This window comes from Neomonachus schauinslandi, chromosome 1 (assembly GCF_002201575.2).
Source record: "Neomonachus schauinslandi chromosome 1, ASM220157v2, whole genome shotgun sequence".
Classification (NCBI taxonomy): Eukaryota; Metazoa; Chordata; class Mammalia; order Carnivora; family Phocidae; genus Neomonachus; species Neomonachus schauinslandi.
This window is the reverse complement of record NC_058403.1, coordinates 183,599,925-183,623,752: the sequence shown is the minus strand read 5'-3', so window position 1 is coordinate 183,623,752 and position 23,828 is coordinate 183,599,925. Positions and strand designations below refer to the sequence as shown.

At 40.5% G+C, this 23,828-nt stretch overlaps 1 protein-coding gene across 2 annotated transcripts; it reads right to left on the bottom strand.

Annotated features, from left to right (window-relative positions):
- Positions 1-104: 104 nt before the first annotated feature.
- On the bottom strand, positions 105-23,797 carry THOC7 (THO complex 7). Of its 2 annotated transcripts, XM_021694994.1 has the most exons (8): positions 23,715-23,797; positions 7,995-8,112; positions 6,394-6,521; positions 5,989-6,075; positions 3,272-3,329; positions 1,838-1,904; positions 1,686-1,755; positions 105-961 (listed from the first exon to the last, which is right to left on the bottom strand). In XM_021694994.1, exons 1-8 carry the CDS (start codon positions 23,731-23,733, stop codon positions 894-896), a joined length of 615 nt encoding a protein of 204 aa, XP_021550669.1. In that variant the 5' UTR covers positions 23,734-23,797; the 3' UTR covers positions 105-893. The 2 variants fall into 2 exon arrangements, with proteins under 2 accessions (XP_021550669.1, XP_021550670.1); XM_021694995.2 differs by lacking the exon at positions 23,715-23,797 and having other exon boundaries at positions 7,925-8,003.
- Positions 23,798-23,828: the final 31 nt, after the last annotated feature.

Here is a 23,828-nt window from a genome sequence, read left to right as displayed (position 1 = left end):
GAACACAAGCAGGGGAAGTGGCAGGCAGAGGGAAAAGGAGAAGCCAGCTCCCCAGTGAGCTGGGAGCCCGATGTGGGGCTCGATCCCAGGACCCTGAGATCATGACCTGAGCCGAAGGCAGACGCTTAACTGACTGAGCCACCCAGGTGCCCCAAGACCAACCATCTTAATAGTCTATTTTTCTGAGACAACTTTTTCTTTGTCAATATGTTTTTTCTACTGAAAATGACTCCTAAATAATGGAACAGTAGAAGAAAACCTATCATCAAAACATTTAACAACCATCCTGCTTAAGCATTTCGGAGAGAGATCTAGAAGGCAATGCATATTGATTTAATTTGCATCTTGTAATTACCTCTTATACCACTGATTGTTAGGATCAGGCAACCTCTCCCCAAATGAGCACATACCACAAACATTTTGTACATAATTTCACAAGTTCACAGCCCTCATGAAGCCTATTCATGAACTCCATTTTCAAAGATGGTAACAATTTCCAGACTGACTCATTTTTTTCACGTACATCCTAGAAATGCCACTTTCTCACAATCTTCAACTTATTTTATAAATGAACCAGTCTTACCAGTTAAAAACTACCTAGAATACTAATGAGCACAAACATATCTGGCTTGAAAACATTTTATTAAACATTTTTGGATATCGCTTCCTACCTTTTAAGTTTAAGAATAAAAAAGACATTTCAATACAAACAAATTTATACTGAAGTTTTTTTCCTTTGTGTAAAGAAATAGGAATGAACTGTGCATTAGTATTTAAAAGCAAAGTAGTCTACTGCCAAAACTTTAAATAGCTCAAGAGCACAACAAATTCTAAACGCACTAGGAGCATGTTGTTACTTCCGCCTTCTTGGGAAGGGTGAACCATTAGTCTGTTTATGGCTTAGGATCTGTTTCCATGGTGCTTTCTTGAGCTTCTTCTACCTCTGAGAGCTTTTCATCATCTGCAATTGAGAAAGAACCATAAAACTTTAGTCAAATTTGCTTAAATTATATGTTTATGAATACATGACAACATTTTTATCCTTTATTAGCCGATATGTCTAAAACAAAGATGGCAAAATGGCAGCCTATGACTGTCATCAGCCCACACAGTGTTTGGTTTTAAAAGTGCTGTTTTGGTTTTTGGTGTTTATTAGTTAAGTCAAAATGTAAAATTTATGTGATAGAATACATTAAAAAAAAATCTAGGTTTTAGGTTTTTCTTAAAAACAATAAGGAGGTCAGATAACATCGAAATTTCCAATGGGCTGATACAAATTAGTATTGACTAATACAAAGAGCAAGTCTGCAGTTCCCCAAAGCACCTTCCATTCATGGACTATGCAAATGTGCTTATGCACTAATTACTCCACTCACTTACTGCGGCCTGCCTGGGTCCTGAATTGTTACTTTATAGCAATAAACTATAATAAACCAAGAAGAATTCCAAATCTATCATCCCTGAATTTCTCTTAATGTGAACTACTGGACATGTATTTTAAATGATATATTTCTGCATATATGCAGAAAGCTGAACAGCATGAACACTTTTAACATCATCCTGCTATTCTCCTGTTCTGAAACTGAAGGTGTACTCTCTCAATAAGATGTATTATTTTAGAAGGCACGCCCCTGGATCACTTAAAAGTCTTGATAAAAATTCATTCTGTGACTATTTCTACTTACTTTCCAGCGTTTGCTGAAGTTCGTGGATGGTACTAAGGAGAACGTGAAACTGTTTCCGTCTCAATTCCAGCTGTGTTAATGAGAAAAAAATTAATACACATTGATCTATACACATATACATATCATAGAGACCAATGTATGTGTACAAATACCTTATCTTCAACACTTTCTTTAATATGTGAAAGATGCTCTAGTTCCTTTCCCAGAGACTCTAGTTCCCTGAAAATAATAAAACAGTGTTATAGCTTGCTAGTTGGGGGAACAGAAGTCACAATTAATACCTAACTTTTTAGTTACTAAAGAGTTTTAAAAATTAAAAAAAAGATAAGAAGTTATTACACTCCATTATGATGAAACTTTGAAGCTAGGGATGATCTCTTCTTAAATTCTAAGTATGTACTTTTTTTTTTTTTTTTTTAAGATTTTATTTATTTGCAAGAGAGACAATGAGAGACAGAGAGCATGAGAGGGAGGAGGGTCAGACGGAGAAGCAGACTCCCTGCTGAGCAGGGAGCCCGACGCGGGACTCGATCCCGGGACTCCAGGATCATGACCTGAGCCGAAGGCAGTCGCTTAACCAACTGAGCCACCCAGGCGCCCAGTATGTACTTTTTTAATTAAAATCAAATTTTCTAGATAATTTTTAAAACCTAAGAAAACACAGATAAATAGAACATCACACCACAAGAACTGATAACTTTTAACATTTTATCATACTTATTTGACCAAAAAAAGTCTTCTTTTTTCCCCCTTGGTAAAAGAAATAAAACATTGCAGATTAACTTGAAATCCTCTTGGAACCTTATTGGCTATCCTCTATCTCAGACCTTTTTCCTCCTCTATTCCCCACTCAGGCAATCACTCTATCACTCCAATCCTTTTTCATACATATATTTGTCTCTTTAAATAATATACAGTATCAGTGTATAATGGGGGGAGTTAACTTCTATAAATGTTATTCTGCATCTGTTAGAGAAACTTAGGAATAACTTAAAATTTATTATGTCTTCTGTTTTTCTTTTCACTGATTATGTTTTTCAGATCTGAGTTTTTATTTTTTTAAAGATTTTTATTTATTTATTTAAGAGACAGAGAGAGAGCACTAGCACAAGCTAGGGGAGGCAGAAGGAGAAGCAGACTCCCCACTGAGCAGGGAGCCCGACACTGGACTCGATCCCAGGACCCTAGGATCATGACCTGAGCTGAAGGCAGACACTTAACAGACTAAGCCACTCAGGCGCCCCTGAGATCTGACTTTAACAAGTGTATATCTAAAAAAAGTGTATATCTAGTTTGTTCTTTTAAACTGTTCATTTAGCATTCTACTATATATATAGTATACCATATTTTATCTATTTTCATTTGATATATATATATAATATGCATTTATTTTATTTTAGAACTAGAGACAGTAAGATCGGAGGAAGGAAAAACTCAATCAAGTGGTATTAGAATATGTAATTTGGAAGATCTGACCCCTCCATCTGAAACACATTATGTACTCCCATAAAAATGGAATGTATAGGCTAGTATGTAAACATTTATATAGAAAGACTGGTTCCTTTCAAAGTAAACTCTAAACTTACTTTAATGTCTCATGCCGGTCTGGATGGTGCTGGATCACTTTCGCCAAAGCATCGTATTCTGAAAGATACAAAAATATTTACCAAATTAAGGGTTTTTTTTTGAACATGGATATGAGAAAAAACGTATATCACAGGTCTCTCCTAATCACTTTCTCAGTGCATAAAGAAATGAAAACACTGAAGGATGCAAAGAGTACTGCCCATATCACTTGGTTCAACAATAACTACAATGATACATGGTTTCAAAACTGTTCCAAACAAGGTCTTTTGCTCCCACTCTGATTTTCCATTTACCTATCCCTGGGCAGGATATAGGAAGCCAGCATAGGAGAAGTGAACTTAAGCCATTCATTGATCATTAAGTGGACTGATTCTGAAGAGGATCTTATTCACTATTTGCCCAACAAAGAGAAGACCAGCGAGGTCAATATATCCTACCATTCATTTCAGATCTTAACAATGGCAAATTACACTTCTCATTCTCATTCTAAAGGTAAAGATTTCAGAAATTGAGAAACAATTTAAAATTCAGAAATGATAAAATTCCTTCCTTCTTTTCCACCGAGGCCTCCAAGTTTCCCTGTTATTTCCTGTTAACCTTGAAATGATGAATGGCAGCATTCATTTAAAAGCCTCAACTAGGGGCTCCTGGGTGGCTCAGTCATTGGGTGTCTGCCTTCAGCTTGGGTCCTGATCCCAGGATCCTGGGATGGAGCCTCGCATCGGGCTCCCTACTCAGCGGGAAGCCTCCCTCTCCCTCTGCCCCTGCTTGTGTTCCCTCTCTCGCTGTGTCTCTCTCTGTCACATAAATAAATAAAAATAAAATCTTTAAAAAAAATGAATAAATAGGGGCGCCTGGGTGACTCAGTCGGTTAAGCGACTGCCTTCGGCTCAGGTCATGATCCTGGAGTCCCTGGATCGAGTCCCGCATCGGGCTCCCTGCTCAGCAGGGGGTCTGCTTCTCCCTCTGACCCTCCCCCCTCTCATGTGCTCTCTCTCATTCTCTCTCTCTGAAATAAATAAATAAAATCTTTAAAAAAAAAAAAGAATAAATAAAAGCCTCAACTAATTGAGAAAAACACTATGAAACCTTATTTATTTATTTATTTATTTATTTGAGAGAGAGAGAATGAGAGACAGAGAGCACGAGAGGGAAGAGGGTCAGAGGGAGAAGCAGACTCCCTGCCGAGCAGGGAGCCCGATTTAGGACTCGATCCAGGGACTCCAGGATCATGACCTGAGCCAAAGGCAGTCGCTTAACCAACTGAGCCACCCAGGCGCCCCACTATGAAACCTTTTTAAATGATTTTAGAATTGATAATAATTATTATGTAAGTTGGTATATCCCCTTTTGTAAATTGGTCACTGAACTTGACCACATGTATTTTTGAATAAGTTCAAAAACCAATTTTTTTAAAATAAGGAGTTAAATATCTCAGTTGGCTCATTGAAAAGTAAAATTTATTGTTTTGAAAATCAGCATTTTAAGCCAATAAAAGTGTGACTTTTAATAAAAATTTTTTGGATTACAAAATAATACATGATCAGTCCAGGGGTGACAAAAGAAAAAAAAAAGACCCCAAGCCATAAAAACCCACAGCCCCAAAATAACCATTAACATTTTGTATTTCCTTCTAGTTTTTTATATATAGGTCACAACTGTGATTATGCATTATATTTTTTATCTTCCTTTCTTTCAGTTTACATTATAGGAGGAACAATGCCCCGGCCATTAAAATTATTTTGAAATAGTTTTTATGGACTGCAACGAGGACATACCCTAATTAAAAAACAAAAGAGGAGTGCCTGGCTGGCTCAGTCAGTTAAGCATCTGCCTTCAGCTCAGGTCATGATTCCAGGACCCCAGGATGGAGCCCCACATTGGGCTCCCTGATCAGTGGGGAGCCTGCTTCTCCCTCTCCTCTCCCTCTGCTGCTCCCCCTGCTTGTAATCTCTCCCTCTCTCTGTCAAATAAATGAATAAAATTTTAAAAACAAAAAAACAAAAAAAACAAAAGAGAGTAGGACAAAGCTAAATTTTAAATGTTTTGTACTTAATATGTTTTGTACTTAATAAAAATTCACGGGACTTAATTCACGGGAAAGTAACTCCATGAAACAAACAAACAACCATTAAAACCTTAGGTCTAGTGTACTTGTGTGAACTGCCTTTGCTGATTAACCATAACATTACTCAGGGCAAAGGGGTCTGAAGACAGTAAAAAAAAAAATGAATACTTAAGAAATATTTGGATTAGGGGTGCCTGGGTGGCTCAGTCATTAAGCGTCTGCCTTTGGCTCAGGTCATGGTCCCAGGGTCCTGGGATCGAGCCCCGCATCGGGCTCCCTGCTCTGCGGGAAGCCTGCTTCTCCCTCTCCCACTCCCCCTGCTTGTGTTCCTTCTCTCGCTGTGTCCCTCTCTGTCAAATAAATAAATAAATAAATAATCATTAAAAAAATATTTGTATTAAAAAAAGAAATATTTGGATAATCAATACAATCCAGCAAAAATTTAAAAAAAAAGGTTTTTCAGCATAGCCTTCCTCCTCCACTATTTTAAAGAATAATATAGTTTTAAAGAATTAAGTTTAGCTCTTAATTCTTTTTAATAATTCAGATTGATTCTTGCTGAAGATTTTACCACACAGCATTAGAAGCTGCATGAAAATAGTATTCAGTAATAAAGCATTTGCACACTAAATCCCACAAAACCCTTACCTTGGCGGTTTTTTCGTATTCGCTTTGCTTGAAGAATTTGTTTTTTGCACTCAGCAATTTTTTCATGTGCTCCAGCAATGCTACATTCTATATGAAAAGGTTTTAAAGACAGTTGCAACAACATGTATAATCTTCATCCATTTTCAATTTTAAAATGTGTTTTTAAATTAAGTTCCATTGCTAATAAAATAGATGCTGGTGTTTAAAAAATAGCTACAACCCAAAGTACTGTAATCATATCAGAATACATTTTTGTAGCTAACATTTACTATATTCTTTCTATTAACATTGTCATTGTTATTATTTTACCAATAACCAAAGAAAAATGCTAGTATATATTGTCTCCTTTAGACCATAAAAATTAAAATTTTACATGGACACATTAATTTCTTTAAGTTTCTTTACCTATTTCTTTGTAAATTTTTTCATAATTTTCCATTTCTCTGAGATTCATATCATATACAAGCAAAGTTTTGCCCATTGAAAATTCACATTGGGACAGTGTGCTCAGCATACGTTGGTACTGGCTATATCTAATGGAAAAGAGAGAAACAGAATAAAGATTTTTGTGAAATACCAAAGTTGAACTATTATATATTACAGTGCAGGCAGAACTATCAAGTTCTGAGAGCATCACGTGCTTTATTTAAAATAATTTAGGGGCGCCTGGGTGGCTCAGTTGGTTAGGCAACTGCCTTCGGCTCAGGTCATGATCCTGGAGTCACAGGATCGAGTCCCGCATCGGGCTCCCCGCTCGGCGGGGAGTCTGCTCCTCCCTCTGACCCTCCCCGCTCTCATGTGCTCTCTCTCATTCTCTCTCTCTCAAATAAATAAAAAAAACTTTAAAAAAACAAATAAATAAAATAATTTAGAACATCTTTCTCTTATGTTTAATTTTTCCTAATGGGATGTACTTGGATTTATAAACTGCTTTAGTTACAAGTGCAAAGATGGGACTGCTGTTCTTATCAATATAAGCTTAATTCAAACAACTACTTGTTTGAATTTTGTTTAAAATACTTTTAAAAATGTTTTAATCAAGGGGCACCTGGGTGGCTCAGTTGGTTAAGCGTCTGCCTTCGGCTCAGGTCATGATCTCAGGGTCCTGGGATCCAGCCCCGTGTGGGGCTCTCTGCTCAGTGGTGAGTCTGCTCTCCCTCCCTCTCTCTCTCAAATAAAATTAAAAAAAAAAAGTCTTAAGATGGTTTTTTATCCTCACAACTTTATTTTCACAATTTTTTCACTCTTTACAATGATTTATTTGAAAAGCTAATTCAAATGAGCGAAATTTTTCTAAGGCAAAAAAAGTTATTAAATATATATAAAACCTTGCAATCTATAAAAACTTTTTATGAGCTTATTAAAGAAAGAAAATTGGGGCACCTGGCTGGCTCAGTCGGTAGTGCAGGTGACTCTTGATCTCAGAGTCTTGAGTTCAAGCCCCACACTGGGCCTAGAGCTTACTTAAAAAAAGGGTTGCTGGAGGGGAGGGTGGTGGGGGATGGAGTAACTGAGTGATGGACATTGGGGAGGGTATGTGGTGTAATGACCACTGGGTATTATATAAGTAAGACTGATGAATCACAGACCTGTACCCCTGAAACAAATAATATAGCTTATGTTAATTAATTGAATTTAAATTTTAAAAAAGAAAAAGTAATGCAATAAAGACTGACTCAAATATTTTATGTAAAAAAAATTTTTTTTAAAGAAAAAGAAAATTTCATTTAGATATTTTGTCTAACTAAATGCTAAAAGTGACCAAATTAATGAGCCAGAATTTAATCCTTATTTCTTACCACTACACCTTCTGCACATTTTAATAAACATAAAGCAGGCCTCTGAAAGAAATAAGGGCCAGAAAAATCTACACTTGATTAACCCAGAGTTGCCTCCATAGGACATCTGAAGGTGAGTGAAAATCTGAAATACTGACAGGGCTGTTGTATACACGGTCTAAACTCTGATCAGGACATCAGCGTAGAAACAACAGTGAGATGAAATACCCCTCTTCCTGGGACCCGGAGTTGCACCATTTAATGAAACTTTTCACGAGCAGATTGATTCTCCGATCATCTCCAGCGCCGTCTCCATCAATTAGGAGACGCTTCCGTATGACTTCATCTGGAGAGAAGAACAACGTGAATTAAAACGATGGTCTGGCTCTTGCCGACTTTCAGGGACAAATAACCAATATCACAACTTATTCATTCATCCAAAAGAAAACCATTGAGATGCAAATATACTTCAAGCCACTAAACTGTATACTTACAATGGTTAAGATGGCAAATTTTATGTTTTGTAGGCTTTACAACTTATGTATGTATTTTTATGTCAATATAAAGACAGTTATTTAGTGACTATTGTGTGCAGGCATTGTATTAGGGGTCAGGGTTATCAATGCGCTCACGGAACTAGAATTCTACTCCTTGGGTGCTGAGTAGAAATAGTTTTCAGGTATCACCAAGGAAATAAGCCCATAGTTTTTGGAGAACTTTGTTTTGGAAAAACCTGTTCAGACAGAAGGAAGGCTGAAGTGTTCCTATCTCTGACTAGTGTGAGGTAGTGGTGAAAGGCACGGAAAGAAAAGATTTGAAAGATGTAGTGGCAGATCGGGTGAAAAGAATGAGTGATGGGTCAGAGAACCGGGAATGGATTTATCAAAAAAAAAAAAAAAAAAGCAAAGCGTAATTTAGTTCTTACACCTGTAATGTTTCTTTCCCCATGAAGACTTTTTTTTTTCTTTTTTAACAAGTCTCACTTTTGCTTCAAGGGAAAGAAAAGGAAAATGAAATCAAAGAGTAATGATGAGTAATAAGTGGGGCTCCAATTTGCCTGCCTGGCCGTGCTCTTGCTGAACAATAATGCTGGATCATAACAAGAGGAAGGCAGATTGAAACCCAATAAAACATAATTTTTTAAACAGATTTATTTATTTGAGAGAGAGAGAGCTCATGCGCATGGGGGAAAGGAGAGAATCCCTAAGCAGACCCTCCACTGAGCAGCGAGCCCGAACAAGGGCTGGATCCCATGATCCATGAGATCATGACCTGAGCCAAAATCAAGAGTCCGAGGCTTAACCCACTGAGCCACCCAGGTACCCCAAACATAATTTTCTTTTTTTTTTTTTAAAGATTTTATTCATTCATTCATGAGAGATGGAGAGAGAGAGAGGCAGAGGCAGAGGGAGAAGCAGGCTCCCAAGGAGCAGGGAGCCCAATGCAGGACTCGATCCCAGGACCCCGGGATCATGACCTGAGCCGAAGGCAGCCGCTCAACCGACTGAGCCACCCAGGCATCCCCCAAACATAATTTTCATATCAGATTGTCAAAGATCAAAATACCCAATAGAAAGTGTTGGCAAGGATACTGAGAAATTGCACTTACATACACTGATGGAATGTAGACTGGTAGGCTTTTTCTGGGACAAATGGGCTATCACAAACAAGATTTCAAATGCATGTATCTTTTTGACCCCAGAACTCCAATTCTAGGAATTCATCCCATAGATACCATGTGCATCCATCCACAAAGATAAATGTAAAGAGATGTTCTTAGTGCTGTTTGTAGTAGAAAGACTACAAACCTAAACATTACCAGTAAGAGACTGGCTAGATTATGAAACCTTCATCTAATATAATATGATGCAGCCAATAGTGTGTATGTATATACCAATGGCAAGAAATCTTTGGTACAGGAAGTGAAATGAAAACAAAACAGGTGCAAAGAAGCACAGAGTTTGCAGTCATTTGTGTAGAAAAGGGGGAGGCTTTGTGTATGTCTGTGTGTGTGCATTTATGTATGTATGTATTCAGAGACAATCTTTGGAAAGAACACAAGAAACTGGTAATAGTGGTTTCTTCTGGTGAGCGGGACTACAGAGGGGACGAGAAAAAATTTAATTTTCTATATCATTTCACATAATTGTTTGTTTTTCACCATGTTTGTACATTATTTTTTAAAAATAAATTTTAAAGTGTGATTAATTCCTGGAGAGCCTGCACAATGAATCAACGGCAAAATCTTTAAACAACAGTTCTGTGTGTAGGCAGAAGTATTTTTGAGCGCAGGTGCAGCAGAGATAAACTTTGGAAGGCAGGTGGCTGCAGTTTTAAAATCTGTTCTATGACAACATCGGATAAACATTTTTAGAATTGGGTTTTGTTCTCAGAGGCATGGCTTTGACAGGCAGCTCAAGTTATCAATTCATCAGGTATTTTAATTTTACACTGTAAAATACAACCTAATGCTTTCAATTTTTGACCACCAACACTATTATTTGAAGAACCTGAGACAAAACAGTCCTCAAAGAGATTAAAATGCAGAAAATGAACTGATTTTATTTTTTATTACAAACATGCTTTAACTTTGTTAAAAGTAAACATCCAGCAGGTGAGCAGTTTGATGTTTGATGCTGTTCAATTCCTTTCCTTTCTTTTTATTCAATTTCTTGTTTTCTTATCTCTGCTCTTCCAACCCCCCAACAAACCCCATCTTCCTCCCAGATACCTGGTCATTCTACTTTATTGAGGACCAGCCATAATAGGGAATAGAAAATTGGGAAATGAGTACCCTAATGGGGAAACTTACCACAGCTCGTTTTTCAAGAGATTTTTACAATTTGGTGACTAACTAAAAATGGTTCAAGCACATTTTGTGATCATTTCAGCTGTAGAGTTAAGATCTGTGTACTTTTATATATGCAATATCCCAATTATAAAAGTTTTTGAAAAATGTTTAGAACACTGTACAGGCCAAATAAACTTGGGGAAAAGGTTCATGAGGGCCAGTCCCGTGTCTTATTCATTCTGTTTCCTCCCCAAACTCTCACACTGTGTCTTTACACTTCTCATGTGCAATAAATATTTTTAAATTGGACTTGTGGTGCCTGCCTGGGACCATCTGCCCTCCAAAGAGTTTTGTCTCAATAAAATACTAACAAGGACCAGCAGGCAACCATCTTATTTTCAGGTCCAAAGCAGATATTTCTCTTCTTGTACAAAAGACATGAATACTTGATCAATGAGCAGATGTGTCCATAGGGTACCAGAGTAGTTCTGAGGATGTGAGATAAAGACCTGAGCTCTTTTGCTCTAGGTGGAGAAATAACGTGCATATGAACAAGCAGAGAAGACTGAGATTGTTAAATGAATGACACGGACATGCACCAGAAGATATTAGGAGGACAGCTTCCTTTGGCTTGGGGTAAGAGGGGGAAATGGAATTTGGGCTGCTCTTTTCATACTTAAAAATCATCAGTCACTGGGGCGCCTAGGTGGCTCAGTCAGTTAAGTGTCCGAATCTTGGTTTTTTGCTCAGGTCATGATCTCAGGGTCCTGTGATCAAGCCCCACATCAGGCTCCACACTCAGCACAGAGTCTGCTTATCTCTCTCTGCTCCCCACTCTGTCTGAGTTCTAAATAAATAAACAAAATCTTTGGGGCGCCTGGGTGGCTCAGTCAGTTAAGCGTCTGCCTTTGGCTCAGGTCATGATCCCAGGGTTCTGGGACTGAACCTCACATCAGGCTCCCTGCTCAGTGGGGAGTCTGCTTCTCCTTCTCCCCCTGCCTGCTTGTGCTCTCTTTCTCTCTTGCTCACTTTTTTTTTTTAAGATTTTATTTATTTATGTGACAGAGAGAGACACAGCGAGAGACGGAACACAAGCAGGCGGAGTGGGAGAGGGAGAAGCGGGCTTCCCGCGGAGCTGGGAGCCTGACGCGGGGCTCGATCCCAGGACCCTGGGATCATGACCTGAGCCGAAGGCAGACGCTTAATGACTGAGCCACCCAGGCGCCCCTCTTGCTCACTCTCTAATAAAAATAAAATACATAAAGAAAATCTTTTAAAAAATCATCAATCAACAAAGCTAAAAGGTATTTTAACAATATTTACCTACACCTCAAATAACATATACCCTTTGGCCCAACAACCCTAGATAAACTTATACGTATGCAAAATGACTATGTCCATCAACAGGGGGCTAGATAAATTTTGGTACAAGAATATAATGGAATACTATGAAGCCATAAAAAAAAAACCCAAAGAATGAGGAAATGTCTGTGTGCTGATACAGAGAGATCACAAGATAACTTGATAAAAGAGCAAAGTGAGGAACAGTATGTATGGCATGTTTTCTTTCACACATAAAGGGGGGAGAAATGAGAATATATGCTTATATTCATACAAATATCCTGGAATGATATACAACTAATAAGAGGGGTTACCAAGGGAGAGGGGCAGTGTAAGTGGGATAGAGAACAGGCTGGAAGATGGGGAAATATCTTTTTATATTATTTGATTTTTGAACCATATGAGCACTCAAAATCTGTTAGCTGTTGTTTGAAAAAGAAAGCTATGATTATTAAGGTGATGGTATCACAGGTGTTTACATATGTCCAGATGCATCAAACTGTACACATAAAATACTCAGTTCTTTGTATAAAATTATCCCTCAATAAAACCACTTTAAAAAAAAAAGAGGGGTGCATGCTGGCTCAGTCGATAGAGCATGCAACTCTTGATCTTGGGGTTGTGAGTTAGAGCCCCACGCTGGATGTAGAGATTACTTAAAAAAGTAAAATCTTTGGGGCACCTGGGTGGTGCAGTCAGTTGAGCAACCGAATCTTGATTTTGGCTCAGGTTGTGATCTCAGGGTTGTGAGATCAAGCCCTACGTGGGGCTCTGTGCTCATCGTGGAGTCTACTTAAGACTCTCTCTCCCGGGCGCCTGGGTGGCTCAGTTGGTTAAGCGACTGCCTTCGGCTCAGGTCATGATCCTGGAGTCCCTGGATCGAGTCCCGCATCGGGCTCCCTGCTCGGCAGGGAGTCTGCTTCTCCCTCTGACCCTCCTCCCTCTCATGCTCTCTGTATCTCATTCTCTCTGTCTCAAATAAATAAATAAAATCTTTAAAAAAAAAAAAAAAAAAAAGACTCTCTCTCCCTTTGCTACCCCCTGCCAAGTAAATAAATCTTAAAAAAAAAAAAATCTTTAAATAAATAAATATTTAAAAAGGGAAAAAAAAATTTAAAAGCAAGCTAAAGTCCCTTCCCTGTCCCCACCCCAGACAGGGAGAAAGCTGTGAGCTCCAACAGAGGTGGGGAATGAAAGGCTACAACACGTATGTGCATATGAGAACATTAAGGAGGCTGGACAAATCTTGGGACCCAAGTACAGAAAGACAGAGGTCAGAATGTGGGAGTCTGCATTAGTGAATGTCATACCTGTGGACTTGGACTTTGCTGGCAGGCAATTGGGAGTTGCTAAAGATTCAGGAGCAGGACTTTCTAGAAGGATTAGGCTGAGAGCAGTGTACAAAATGGACTGCAGCTGGGAAAAGCCCAAAGGCAGGGAAGCTATTAGAAGGCTCCCAAAAAAACATGCAGTAGAAGCTAAAATGGCATGAAAATTAGAGATTAGAATCACAGGTCCTGGGGCAGGTCATGACTGAGCAGAGGCTTGGCTAGGAAAAGGCAGGGACCCATGCCTAGGTGCCATGTATAGGAGTGTGGCAGTCCAATCCTGGTAGCACCATGGATTTCCTGTCCCAGGTCCTTCTCCCAGTTCAGCCCTATCCCTCTTCCTTCTAAGGGCATTTCTTCACAGCCAAACCCCTGGGCCAAAGTAAAAAACTGGGGCCAACGTTCTGGTTAGTCCACAGAGGTTTTACTTTGTGTGTGTGTGGGATCAAGTTTCACTTCATTTGTAAAATGGGAATAAAAGTTCATCTGTAAAATGGGAATAACATATCCACTTGGAAGGAATGCTGTGAAAACTTATAGAAATGAAATTATACAAAGGAGCACAATGCCTTTTCATGGTGGGAAAGAAAAAAAAAAGTTACCCGTATCTTTATGTTAAATTTAATCCACAACTTGTATCATCCTAAAAAATGTTAAAAAGTGAGTGAACACTGTGAAAGGTGTATCTATCTAGATATATCTGTATCTATAGACACATCTGTGTAACCATGTAGATATATATAATGCACTTAGGCATTCAGAGTTTTGCCTAGTTATGATTTCTCCCAATTTTGCTTCTGTCTCAAGCTTCATATCATAAGGTCACAGTATCTCTAGCTTAAACTGCAGACACAGTTGTTGCCTAGAAAATTCTCTGGGAATAAAAATCCCTGAAATAACATAAATAAAAATACAGAGCACTGCTCCAACAGCAACAAAGTAAAACAAAAGGGAAAGACGCCAGTTTGAAGACAGCTTATTCTTTTTTTTTTTTTTTAAGATTTTATTTATTTGACAGAGAGAGCGAGAGAGGGAACACAAGCAGGAGGAGTGGGAGAGGGAGAAGCAGGCGGGGCTCAGTCCAAGGACCCTGGGATCATGACCTGAGCTGAAGGCAGACACTTAACAACTGAGCCACCCTGGCGCCCCAAACAGCCTATTCTTTTTAAATGTAGATGGGATGCTGATGGTTCCTAACACAGATGACATGAGTATTAGTATTATTTTTTATTTTTTAAAAGATATTATTTATTTATTTATTTGACAGAGAGATAGAGAGCACAAGCAGGCAGAGTGGCAGGCAGAGGGAAAGGGAGAAGCAGGCTCCCCGCTGAGCAGGTAGCCCGATGCGGGGCTCGATCCCAGGACCCTGGGATCACGACCCGAGCCGAAGGCAGACGCTTAATGACTGAGCCACCCAGGCGCCCCATGAGTATTAGTATTTTTAATGGTACCTCATCAATTAGCATTAGACTGAACACACCTAAAACATGCTTTGTTTACTATATACATTGACTTCATAAATTACCATCATGCTTGAAACTATAAGCAACTTAAATGATAATATTATTAATTCTGGCAGACCTTGGCCTACCCTTTATAAAAACAGTTAAGATGGCTTAGAAACTATTCTAATGATGTTATCAATATCATTCCTTAGTTGTCATGATTGCTTTCTCTACTGACAATGTAGATCAATGCCATCTGGAAAAGCTTTTAAAGATTTTATTTATTTGTCAGAGAGAGAGAGGGAGAGAAAGCACAAGCAGAGGGAGAAGCAGGCTCCCCGCTGAGCAGGGAGCCCATGCAGAACTCGATCCCAGGACCCTGGGACCATGACCTGAGCCAAAGGCAGACACTTAACCAACTGAGCCACCCAGGCATCCCTGGAAAAGCTTTTAACCCCAAATATCTAACATCTGCCCCGAGACTGGCGCTTTCCCACCTGATTTTAGGCTTGTAGGAAGATTTCCTACTGGATTCAGTTATACGTTGTGCTGTAATTATACCTACAAAATGCCTGCCATTCAGAATCACTTTAAAATCAGTTATGACACATATATGCTGATAAGCAAACATCTACTCATCAATTTGGGATACATTTTAGACCCCTCTTTGTCTTATATGCTGACCTATACCTGGGAAAAACTATATCATTACTTAAGACACTAAGTCTCAAAAAGTCCTTTCAAGGGGTTACATGTTTAATATCCCATTTTCCATAAACAGAGAGGCAGAAGAAATGACTGCTTTATAGCCACTAGACCAACTCTCCTTCTCCAAGCCTCTGGTCAGAGGACACTGCCATTTTAACTGCGTTCTCATTTTACCACAGAAAGGACAATCTCTCATAAACCCAGACTTTCAAAACCCATCATTGTTATTCCCTCACAGTAGCTATTAAAACAAAACAAGTTTTCAGAACATCTTGGAGCAAGTGTTCAAAATAGGAAAAAGGAAAACAATTTGGAAGATAATGGTGGGCCAACTTTCAAGACATTTCTTTACGGATGGGTCAAGGCTCAACAACCAGTAGCAAGAGTGTCACCATTAATGTAACTTCCTCCTAGGGCTAATCTACCCTCAGGTGTGCCTCTCTAAACTGCTAGACCTCACAGCACGGCAATGTCACCTGCTTTTAGGAAAGAGCAATCCTCGCACCTACCAGTGAAGATTAGCATTTCCTTTCTAAAAGCACTTTAGCAAGGAATTCTGTTAGCATGGAAATGCACCATTGTTTTTTTCTTGGTGTTCCTAAACACTCTGGATCCAAACTGAAAACCATGGGAAGGGACAACAATTTATTTAACACTTTGAGACAGGGTGAATAATAGTGGTGAGCATAGCTGCCTTCTAAAATTAAAAATAAATACATTCTTTGACCTGTCTTCTAGAAGTTATTCCCACAGATGTGTGAAGACATCTACACAAATATCTCCATTGGAATACTACTTGTAAGAGTAAAAAGCTGAAAATAACTAAATGCTTAAATGTTTAGTAGAGAATTAATATTTTTAAAGATTGTATTTATCTGAGAGACAGAGAGAGTGCCCGCGAGTCAGTGTGTGCACAAGGCAGGGAGGGGCAGGAGAGGGATAAGCTGACTCCCCACTGAGCAGGGAGCCTGATGTGGGGCTCATTCCCAGGACCCTAAGATCATGACCTGACCCAAAGGCAGATGCTTAACCAAGTGAGCCACCCAGGCACCCCGATAATTAATTTTAAAAATATAATAGAATACTACACATTAATACAAAAGAATGAGGTAGAAAGAGCTCCAAGATATGATTACAGAAATAAAACACAGAAGAGTGTGTAAATGTTTGCATAAACTTGTAAAGTATATACACAATGCTTGCAATCGGCTAAGTATGTGTTTTTTTACATATAAATACACTTAATCTACACAATAGCCCTATAAAGTAGATATTACTACCCCTATTTTACCAGTGAAGGAACTGAAAGTTAGCTGCTCAAATTAAATGTCACCAGAAATATGGAGCAGAGCTTTGACTCAAGCTCACAAGTTTGGCACCAGGAAAGGTGCTTTTTACCCTTTATAAAGGCACTTAAAAATCATTCTGAAAAGGTACAACAAAAACCAATTTATAGCGACTACCTCTGGGAGGAGAGACTGACTAGCCATGGAAGGTCAAGAGGGGAGGTTTTCACTTGTCACTTGGTGCGTTTTTTTCTTGAATTGTTTGACATGCATTACTTTTCTTTTTAAAAATACTAATAGTGGTTATCTGGAGAGTGAGCTTATTGGTCATTTTGAGGTACTTCACTTCTTCTGCACTATAAGTTCTATTCAATGTTCTTTAATAAATCTATGATGTGTTAACAAGAAACAAGAAAACTGGCTTGACTTGACTTACAAGAGGAGAGACTAGGGCCATGTAAAACCAGTGAGCATGCAGATTCCTTTTAGATTTATCACTGGACCGCCACTGCTCATGGGTTATTAAGTTGAATTACTATGTCTCATTGTTTTAGGTTAGTTAAAATAACACGTAGCCCCTCCTTTCAAGAAGCTTAAAATCACTAAAACAATTTTGAAGGCCAACAACATCAAGAAGTTACAAAGAGGCAGTGGAAGGAACAGTAAATAAGATGGTTTGCTTTCTCCATGTAAATATTGATCTCTTGTGAGATACTTAGGGCTAGTCTAAATACATGCTAATGTCAATTACTTAAACCAAAATTCAATCAAAAAAATTTTTTTAAAAAGCAAAAAAAAAATAGTGTTGAGGTCCTTTTGTTTTTCTCTAGATTTACTTAAGTGTTTAGAGTGTGGTGCTAATAAAGTCAAGGTTGAAACTTCCATTTGGCTTTGAAAAACTATTAATCTGGGCTAAAGAAACAGTATTTAATAGTTGCACTACATCAGTAACCCCCGTGCTGGCATCACAGCTGAGGGAACAAAGTGGTCAAATCCACTGGCACTAGTGGGAAAAAAAAAAAAAAAAAAGGCCAAAAAAACTCCGTGACCACAAATGTCCAATTGACACTGGACCAGCAGCTGAAATAGGAATCACAGAAGCAGCAGGCCCTTATACAGCATTTATACACTCCTATTTGAGGACCATACATCTTGTTTGTTCCTTTCACTGTGGAGAGTGTCCTGGTTTGGACAAGAGATTAAACAGTCAATTTCAAAGTGCTTTACCTGTATTATCACACTTCACCACCCTTGAAGAAGCCCTATAAAGTGTGTATTATTATCTTCTTTTTACAGATGAGTAGTGTCCTCTGCCACAGGAAAATATACACAATCACATTATTAGAAAGTCATAGCACGGTTCCATTATTCTGTCATATTATTCATAGGCATATTAAAAGCCATTATTTTAAGTTTTAACAAGCATATATCTAAGCATTATACTTTCTAATTAAAAAATAAAAACATATATACAATAGAGTATTACTCAGCCATAAAAAAGGAGATCTTAGTCATTTGCAAAACCACGGATGGACCATAAGGGTATTATGCTAAATGAAACAAGTCAGACAGGGAAAAACAAATACCATATGATTTCATTTATATGTGGCATCTAAAAAACAAATGAACAAACAATACTAAAAAAAAAAACACAAAAAAAACAGACAGAGAACAGATTAGTGGTTATTAGAGGGACAGGGTTATTGCAGGGTAGGCGAAATGCGGGAAGTGGGTCAACTGTATGGTGATGGATGACAACTAGGCTTATCATGACAATCACTTTGTAGTGCATACGGATATCAAATTATGTTGTACACCTGAAACTGATGTTATATACTTTTACCTCAATTAAAAAAAAATACTGTCAAAACCAATAAGCTCTATTCAATGGAATGTACAGCCACACCCTGCTCCCTGCCACCTCCTTCTCACCTCCCATCTGTGCTCTGGCACATCGGTGTATGTACCTAATGTTCTCTGCACGGCAAAAAGTGCTTCCGGGAGGCTCAGTCGGTTAAGCGCCTAACTCTTGATTTCGGCTCAGGTCATGATCTCAGGGTCATGAGATTAAGCCCTGCATTGGCTCGAGTTAGGCGTGGAGCCTGCTTAAGATTCTTTCTCTTTCTCTCTCTCTCAAAAAAAGTGCTTCTGAAATGATTTCTGTCAGGGTACTAACACTGTTTAACACCCTTTAAATTAACACATACAAAATACAAACTGCGAACATAGTTTAAGTTCACAGTGACAACATCTAAACTGTTTTCAGGGGCACTTGGGTTGCTCAGATGGTTAAGCATCTGCCTTCGGCTCAGGTCATGAGCTCCAGGTCCTGGGATCGAGCCCTGCATCGGGCTCCCAACTCCGTGGGGAGTCTGCTTCTCCCTCTCCCCCTGCTGTGCTCTCTCTCTCAAATGAATAAGTAGAATCTTAAAAACAAAACAAAACCAAAAACTTTTTTAGTTAGTCAAAATGCTGGGGTCGCAACAGGGGAGGAGAGAGACCGGCTTTGCCAAGAACTAGCTATGTGACGGTAAGTCACTCACTTCCTAGGACCTCTATTTTGCCATCTATAAAATGGTACTGTTGGTGATAATATCTATAGTTCAGTATCCATAGTTAAAAATATCATGTCTCTCTCCTCCCCTCTGAGGAGGGCAGTTCCTCAAATTAGCCAGTGTCCTTGTACAGGGTGCAGGGAATAAAGCACTTCTCCTCTAAGAGCTCCCAGTCCGAATGGATAGGCAAACTTGTATGGAAGGATTACATGAGGGCACAGCATCTTGCCAGGCACCTCAAATCTGTAAGAGGGCATTAGCTGTCCTTTAAACTCCAGAGACAGGTATTGGTACTTCTCCAAGAACTTTTCAGGATGAGCTATTCAGGCCACTCCTGTCTTCTTTGCTGCCATCATCCTAATCCAAACCCACCCTGACTCTTGGAATACTTCTCGCTGGCCTCCCTGCTTCCATTCTTGCCTTCCTAGAATCCATTCTCTACACAGCAACCCAGAATGATCAAAAAGCGTGGGATCACTAATTTTTCTGCTTAAAATCCTCCAATCATATCTAAGTACCCAGAGAAGACAATCCAATCTCCTTTCCGTGGCTTAGGTGGCTCTCGGCAAGCTCCTGTTTACTTCTCTGACCTCCTTTTGTATCTCCCCCCTCATGACCCACCTAGAGACCAACCCTTATCTTATTCTTTAAATTTATTCCTTATCTTCTCTGAAGGGCAGAGCTTATTTTTGCCTCAGGTCTTTGCACTAGTTATAACCTGTCCTGAATCTTTTCCTGGACTCCACAGGGTTGACGCCTTCAGGCCTTACTCTAAGGGTCACTTTTCAGAGAGGTCATATCTGACTGTTGGCAGCCCTCCCCCATTATGGTCTTTCATATCCCACCCAGTTCATTCTCAGAACTTAAGTAATTTCAGAATTAATTATGTTCTTTCTCAGAAATTATCTTATTACTTATTTGATTGCACACTACTGCTTCTGTCCCCCAAGCAGAAGTCGGGTCTTCCGTGGTAGTTTACTGCTGTAGACAGCGCCTTGAATTGGGCCCGGAAGGTATGCAATACATTGTTGACCTATCATACCCACTACTCACTTCTGCTTGATTTTTACCAAAAGCCCAGTTGAGGAAAACCATGTTTACAGAGGACTGCCTGAAAAAGTTGTACTTCATCCATTCTTCTATGACCTAAGTATTCTTAAAACAAATTAGAAACACACACACACACACACACCTTGCTCTGAATTGCAGAAGTATTGAGCAGCAGAAGTATTCAGTTAAACCACATGACCTATTGGCTTTAGGATGCCTTTCTAAATTGTGATTTAGCCTTCTTTGACCTAGTCAGGGATGTGCTAAGAAACAGTCCTATGATCATCGGTGCTGATAGGAGGTTAAGGATATGACACTAGCTTTTCTTTATGGGGACCCTAAAGATCAACTAGAGATATCTAGTGTTTTAATCGGAAAGAGCTGTTTGTACTGTGTGTCTAAAGTTGCCTTCTCTCCTGTACACAAGAGCAGAGTGGACCAGGCCCTGGTATGAACTAGTGGAGAAACAACAGTCACTTCTGGCTGTCTTAATTAATGTACCACATTTTACCCACTGCACTCTGAGGATCAACCCACTTCTAACTTCCTCTTGTTTTCCTTCCTCTCAATGCTCTTTTTGCCCTGTTTTCTCATGCATTTATATTTTATGTTTTCACATTATGGTGAACTGCCTTAAATATTTTCTAGAATATGTCATTTAAGTGAAATAAGTATTAAGGGCTACAACAGTAATATGCACAAAATAATAGTTAATAGGTGAAAGATCAACTGGTTCTGGAAAAGAGATGAATATTTGAGATGGGTCTTGAATAACAGGCAGTTAACGGCAGAAAAGGGCAATCTGGGGCACCTGAGTGGCTCAGTCGTTAAGCGTCTGCCTTCAGCTCAAGTCATGATCCCAGGGTTCTGGGATCGAGCCCCGCATTGGGCTCCCTGCTCAGCAGGAAGCCTGCTTCTCCCTCTCCCACTCCCCCTGCTTGTGTTCCCGGGATCTCTCACTGTGTCTTTCTCTGTCAAATAAATAAATAAAATCTTTAAAAAAAAAAAAAAGGGCAATCTGCAAATACAGAGATGAAGAAGACACAGTCCTAATCAAAGAAAAATGGAGAGACGAGTAAACCAATTCTTACATTTCATAGTATTTGCTGAACGTTACCATATGTCGGACTCAGTGCAAACCACTATAACTTTTATTACATTTAAACCTCTAAACAACCCTATGAGATAGACTTTATTATTATCCCCATTTATAAAGAATGAAACAGAGGCTCAAAGAGGTTAATTAACCTGCACAAGATCAGACAGCTTGTAAGGGGCAGAGTGGGTACTCCTGTGGCCTCTAACATCCACTCCACTTAAGTCCTGACATCCTACCTCCTTCTCTGTATTCCCTCTTTGTCTGAGCTCCCAATATCTCTCACTAGGACTAGTGCAGCCATGGCTGAATGCACAGTAGTGAGGAATAAGAACTCTGGAGTCATTCTCCAGATTTTGAGCTCAGGCTCTATACCTTAGTAACTGCACAGACTTGGGCAAGTTGCTTAACCTCCTCGTGTCCCAGTTTCATTTGTAAAGTGGAGTTAATAATTAGAACACTCCTTGACACATGATGAATTCTGTATGTTAGAGAGCACATAACTCTTCTCTTCTCTTCCCCTCATCATTCTTCACATAGTACATACAGCATGGTGGTGTTTTTTTGTTTGATTGTTTGTTTGTTTGTTTTGTTTTAATGCAATTCTGATCACACAGCACCAATGTTAACTACTGATTCCCACTGCCCTCAGAAATCTCTGGCTATAACTTTTTAAATTCTAGCCAATATTTATCATATTTTGAGTTTTTCCAACACTTCGGGGCCTTTGCACAAGTGGGTCCCCCCCACTTGGAACACCAGTCCCACTACAACTATTTATTCTTCAAAAACGGAATTAACAGTAACTGTCTTAGGGAAGTTGTTCTTTGAGAATGGATAAGCAATCTTTGCTACACGCTCCCACAGTTCCCACCCTTGTACGTCCCCTGCGGTAACATTTGCCACCCTTAAAACTAATTATCCAAGGTGTCTTTCCACCAGACTGCAACCTAAGAGGGGGGGAAAAGGTCTTGCCTGTTGCTTCTGGACTGTAATCCCAAGACCTAGCCTAGATAGGATAAATAAAACTGAAATGAAGCAAAGCTAGAATTTCCCATGAAGGTCCTGGACCTTCCCACTTCACTGGAGCCTCCCACTTCACTACGTGTTATCACAAATTTAGGCCTATTACTCTTCTTCCCATTGCAGGCCCTTTAATGTGGAGATCCTGCCTACCCCCAACTTTTCAGAAGTGGCCTCTCCACAGGCATCTACCCTTACTGGTCACCCTCTCTTCAAATCACACAGCACCCCTAGACATCCCCTTCCCAGATGTTAAAAAACTTCCTTCCTCCTTAACTGAAAACCTTCTTAGGTTCTCCCTCCAGTTGCCCATCATGCCTGTCCACCTTTCCCAAGGTGGCACCCTATTTTATTTCTGCTCTCAGTCCATAGATCACCCCCTGGGTCTCTGCACACGTGGGTCCACCTTCCCTAAACTATCCTCACAACTTTCCACAAACCCCTTATCTGCCTGCCGACCCTCCTCCCATTCCTGCCCGACAAACCACCGTCCCCAACACAAATACACAGACAAATCTTTTATTGCCTTGATCTACCCCAGGTGGCCTCATCCCTACACTGGCTCCTCCTAAATCCCCCATGCACACTCTCTGATTGCCCTCCAGATACCCCGTCCACATCTATGCTTTTTAGATATTATCTCTGTCTCTCCCTCCCTACCTCCAGTCCGGGGCTGGTTCTCAGGCCTCATTGCCATCCACACCACTGTCTGGGGGCCCTTCCCAACCTGTCCAGAAGGCTCCTCCGGGTGTCACCCTCTGTACGCCGACACCCTTAGTACTCGCGTCTTGGAACCTCTCCCTCCGTTGGGGCTTGGCCCCAAACTTCCACCCCATCCCTAAAGTCCTCACACCCTCGAGCCCACCACAGGCCCTCCGGCCCCCGGCGGCAGGGTCCCCACCACTTCCTCCCCTTCGCCACTCCTCGGACCCCATATTCTCACCAAGTGCTCCCTCACCACATCCGCCGATGGCCTGGACCCCTTGCCGGTACCACCCGCCCACGCACCGCTGCCACCATTCCCGGGCCCCCACGTGTGCTCCCAGCCCCCCGGCCATCCTCCCAACACACCCTCCGCAGGCCCAGCGCGGCCTCCGAAGAGCAGGCCGGGAGTCCAAGGGGCTCCGAGGGCGAGCAAGGGTCCGGGGAGAGGCCCGAAGGACCCGGGGGAAGCGTCGGGGAAAGGCCGGCTCTCCTAGGGGTCTGATCGCTGAGGCCGAGGGGCTCCCGGAAGCGGCCGGGGCGGCCGGGGGGCTCGGGGGAAGCCGGGGCGGCCGAGGGGCTCGGGGGAGCAGGCCGGGGTGGCTGCGAGCGGGCCTCACCGTCAGTCACGGCTCCCATGGCGTGCGCGGCGGCGGCGGCGGCGGCGCAAGCTGAGGCGGCGGTTGGCGGCGGCGGAGGTCAAACTCCCACAATGCAGCCGGGTAAACAGCCAT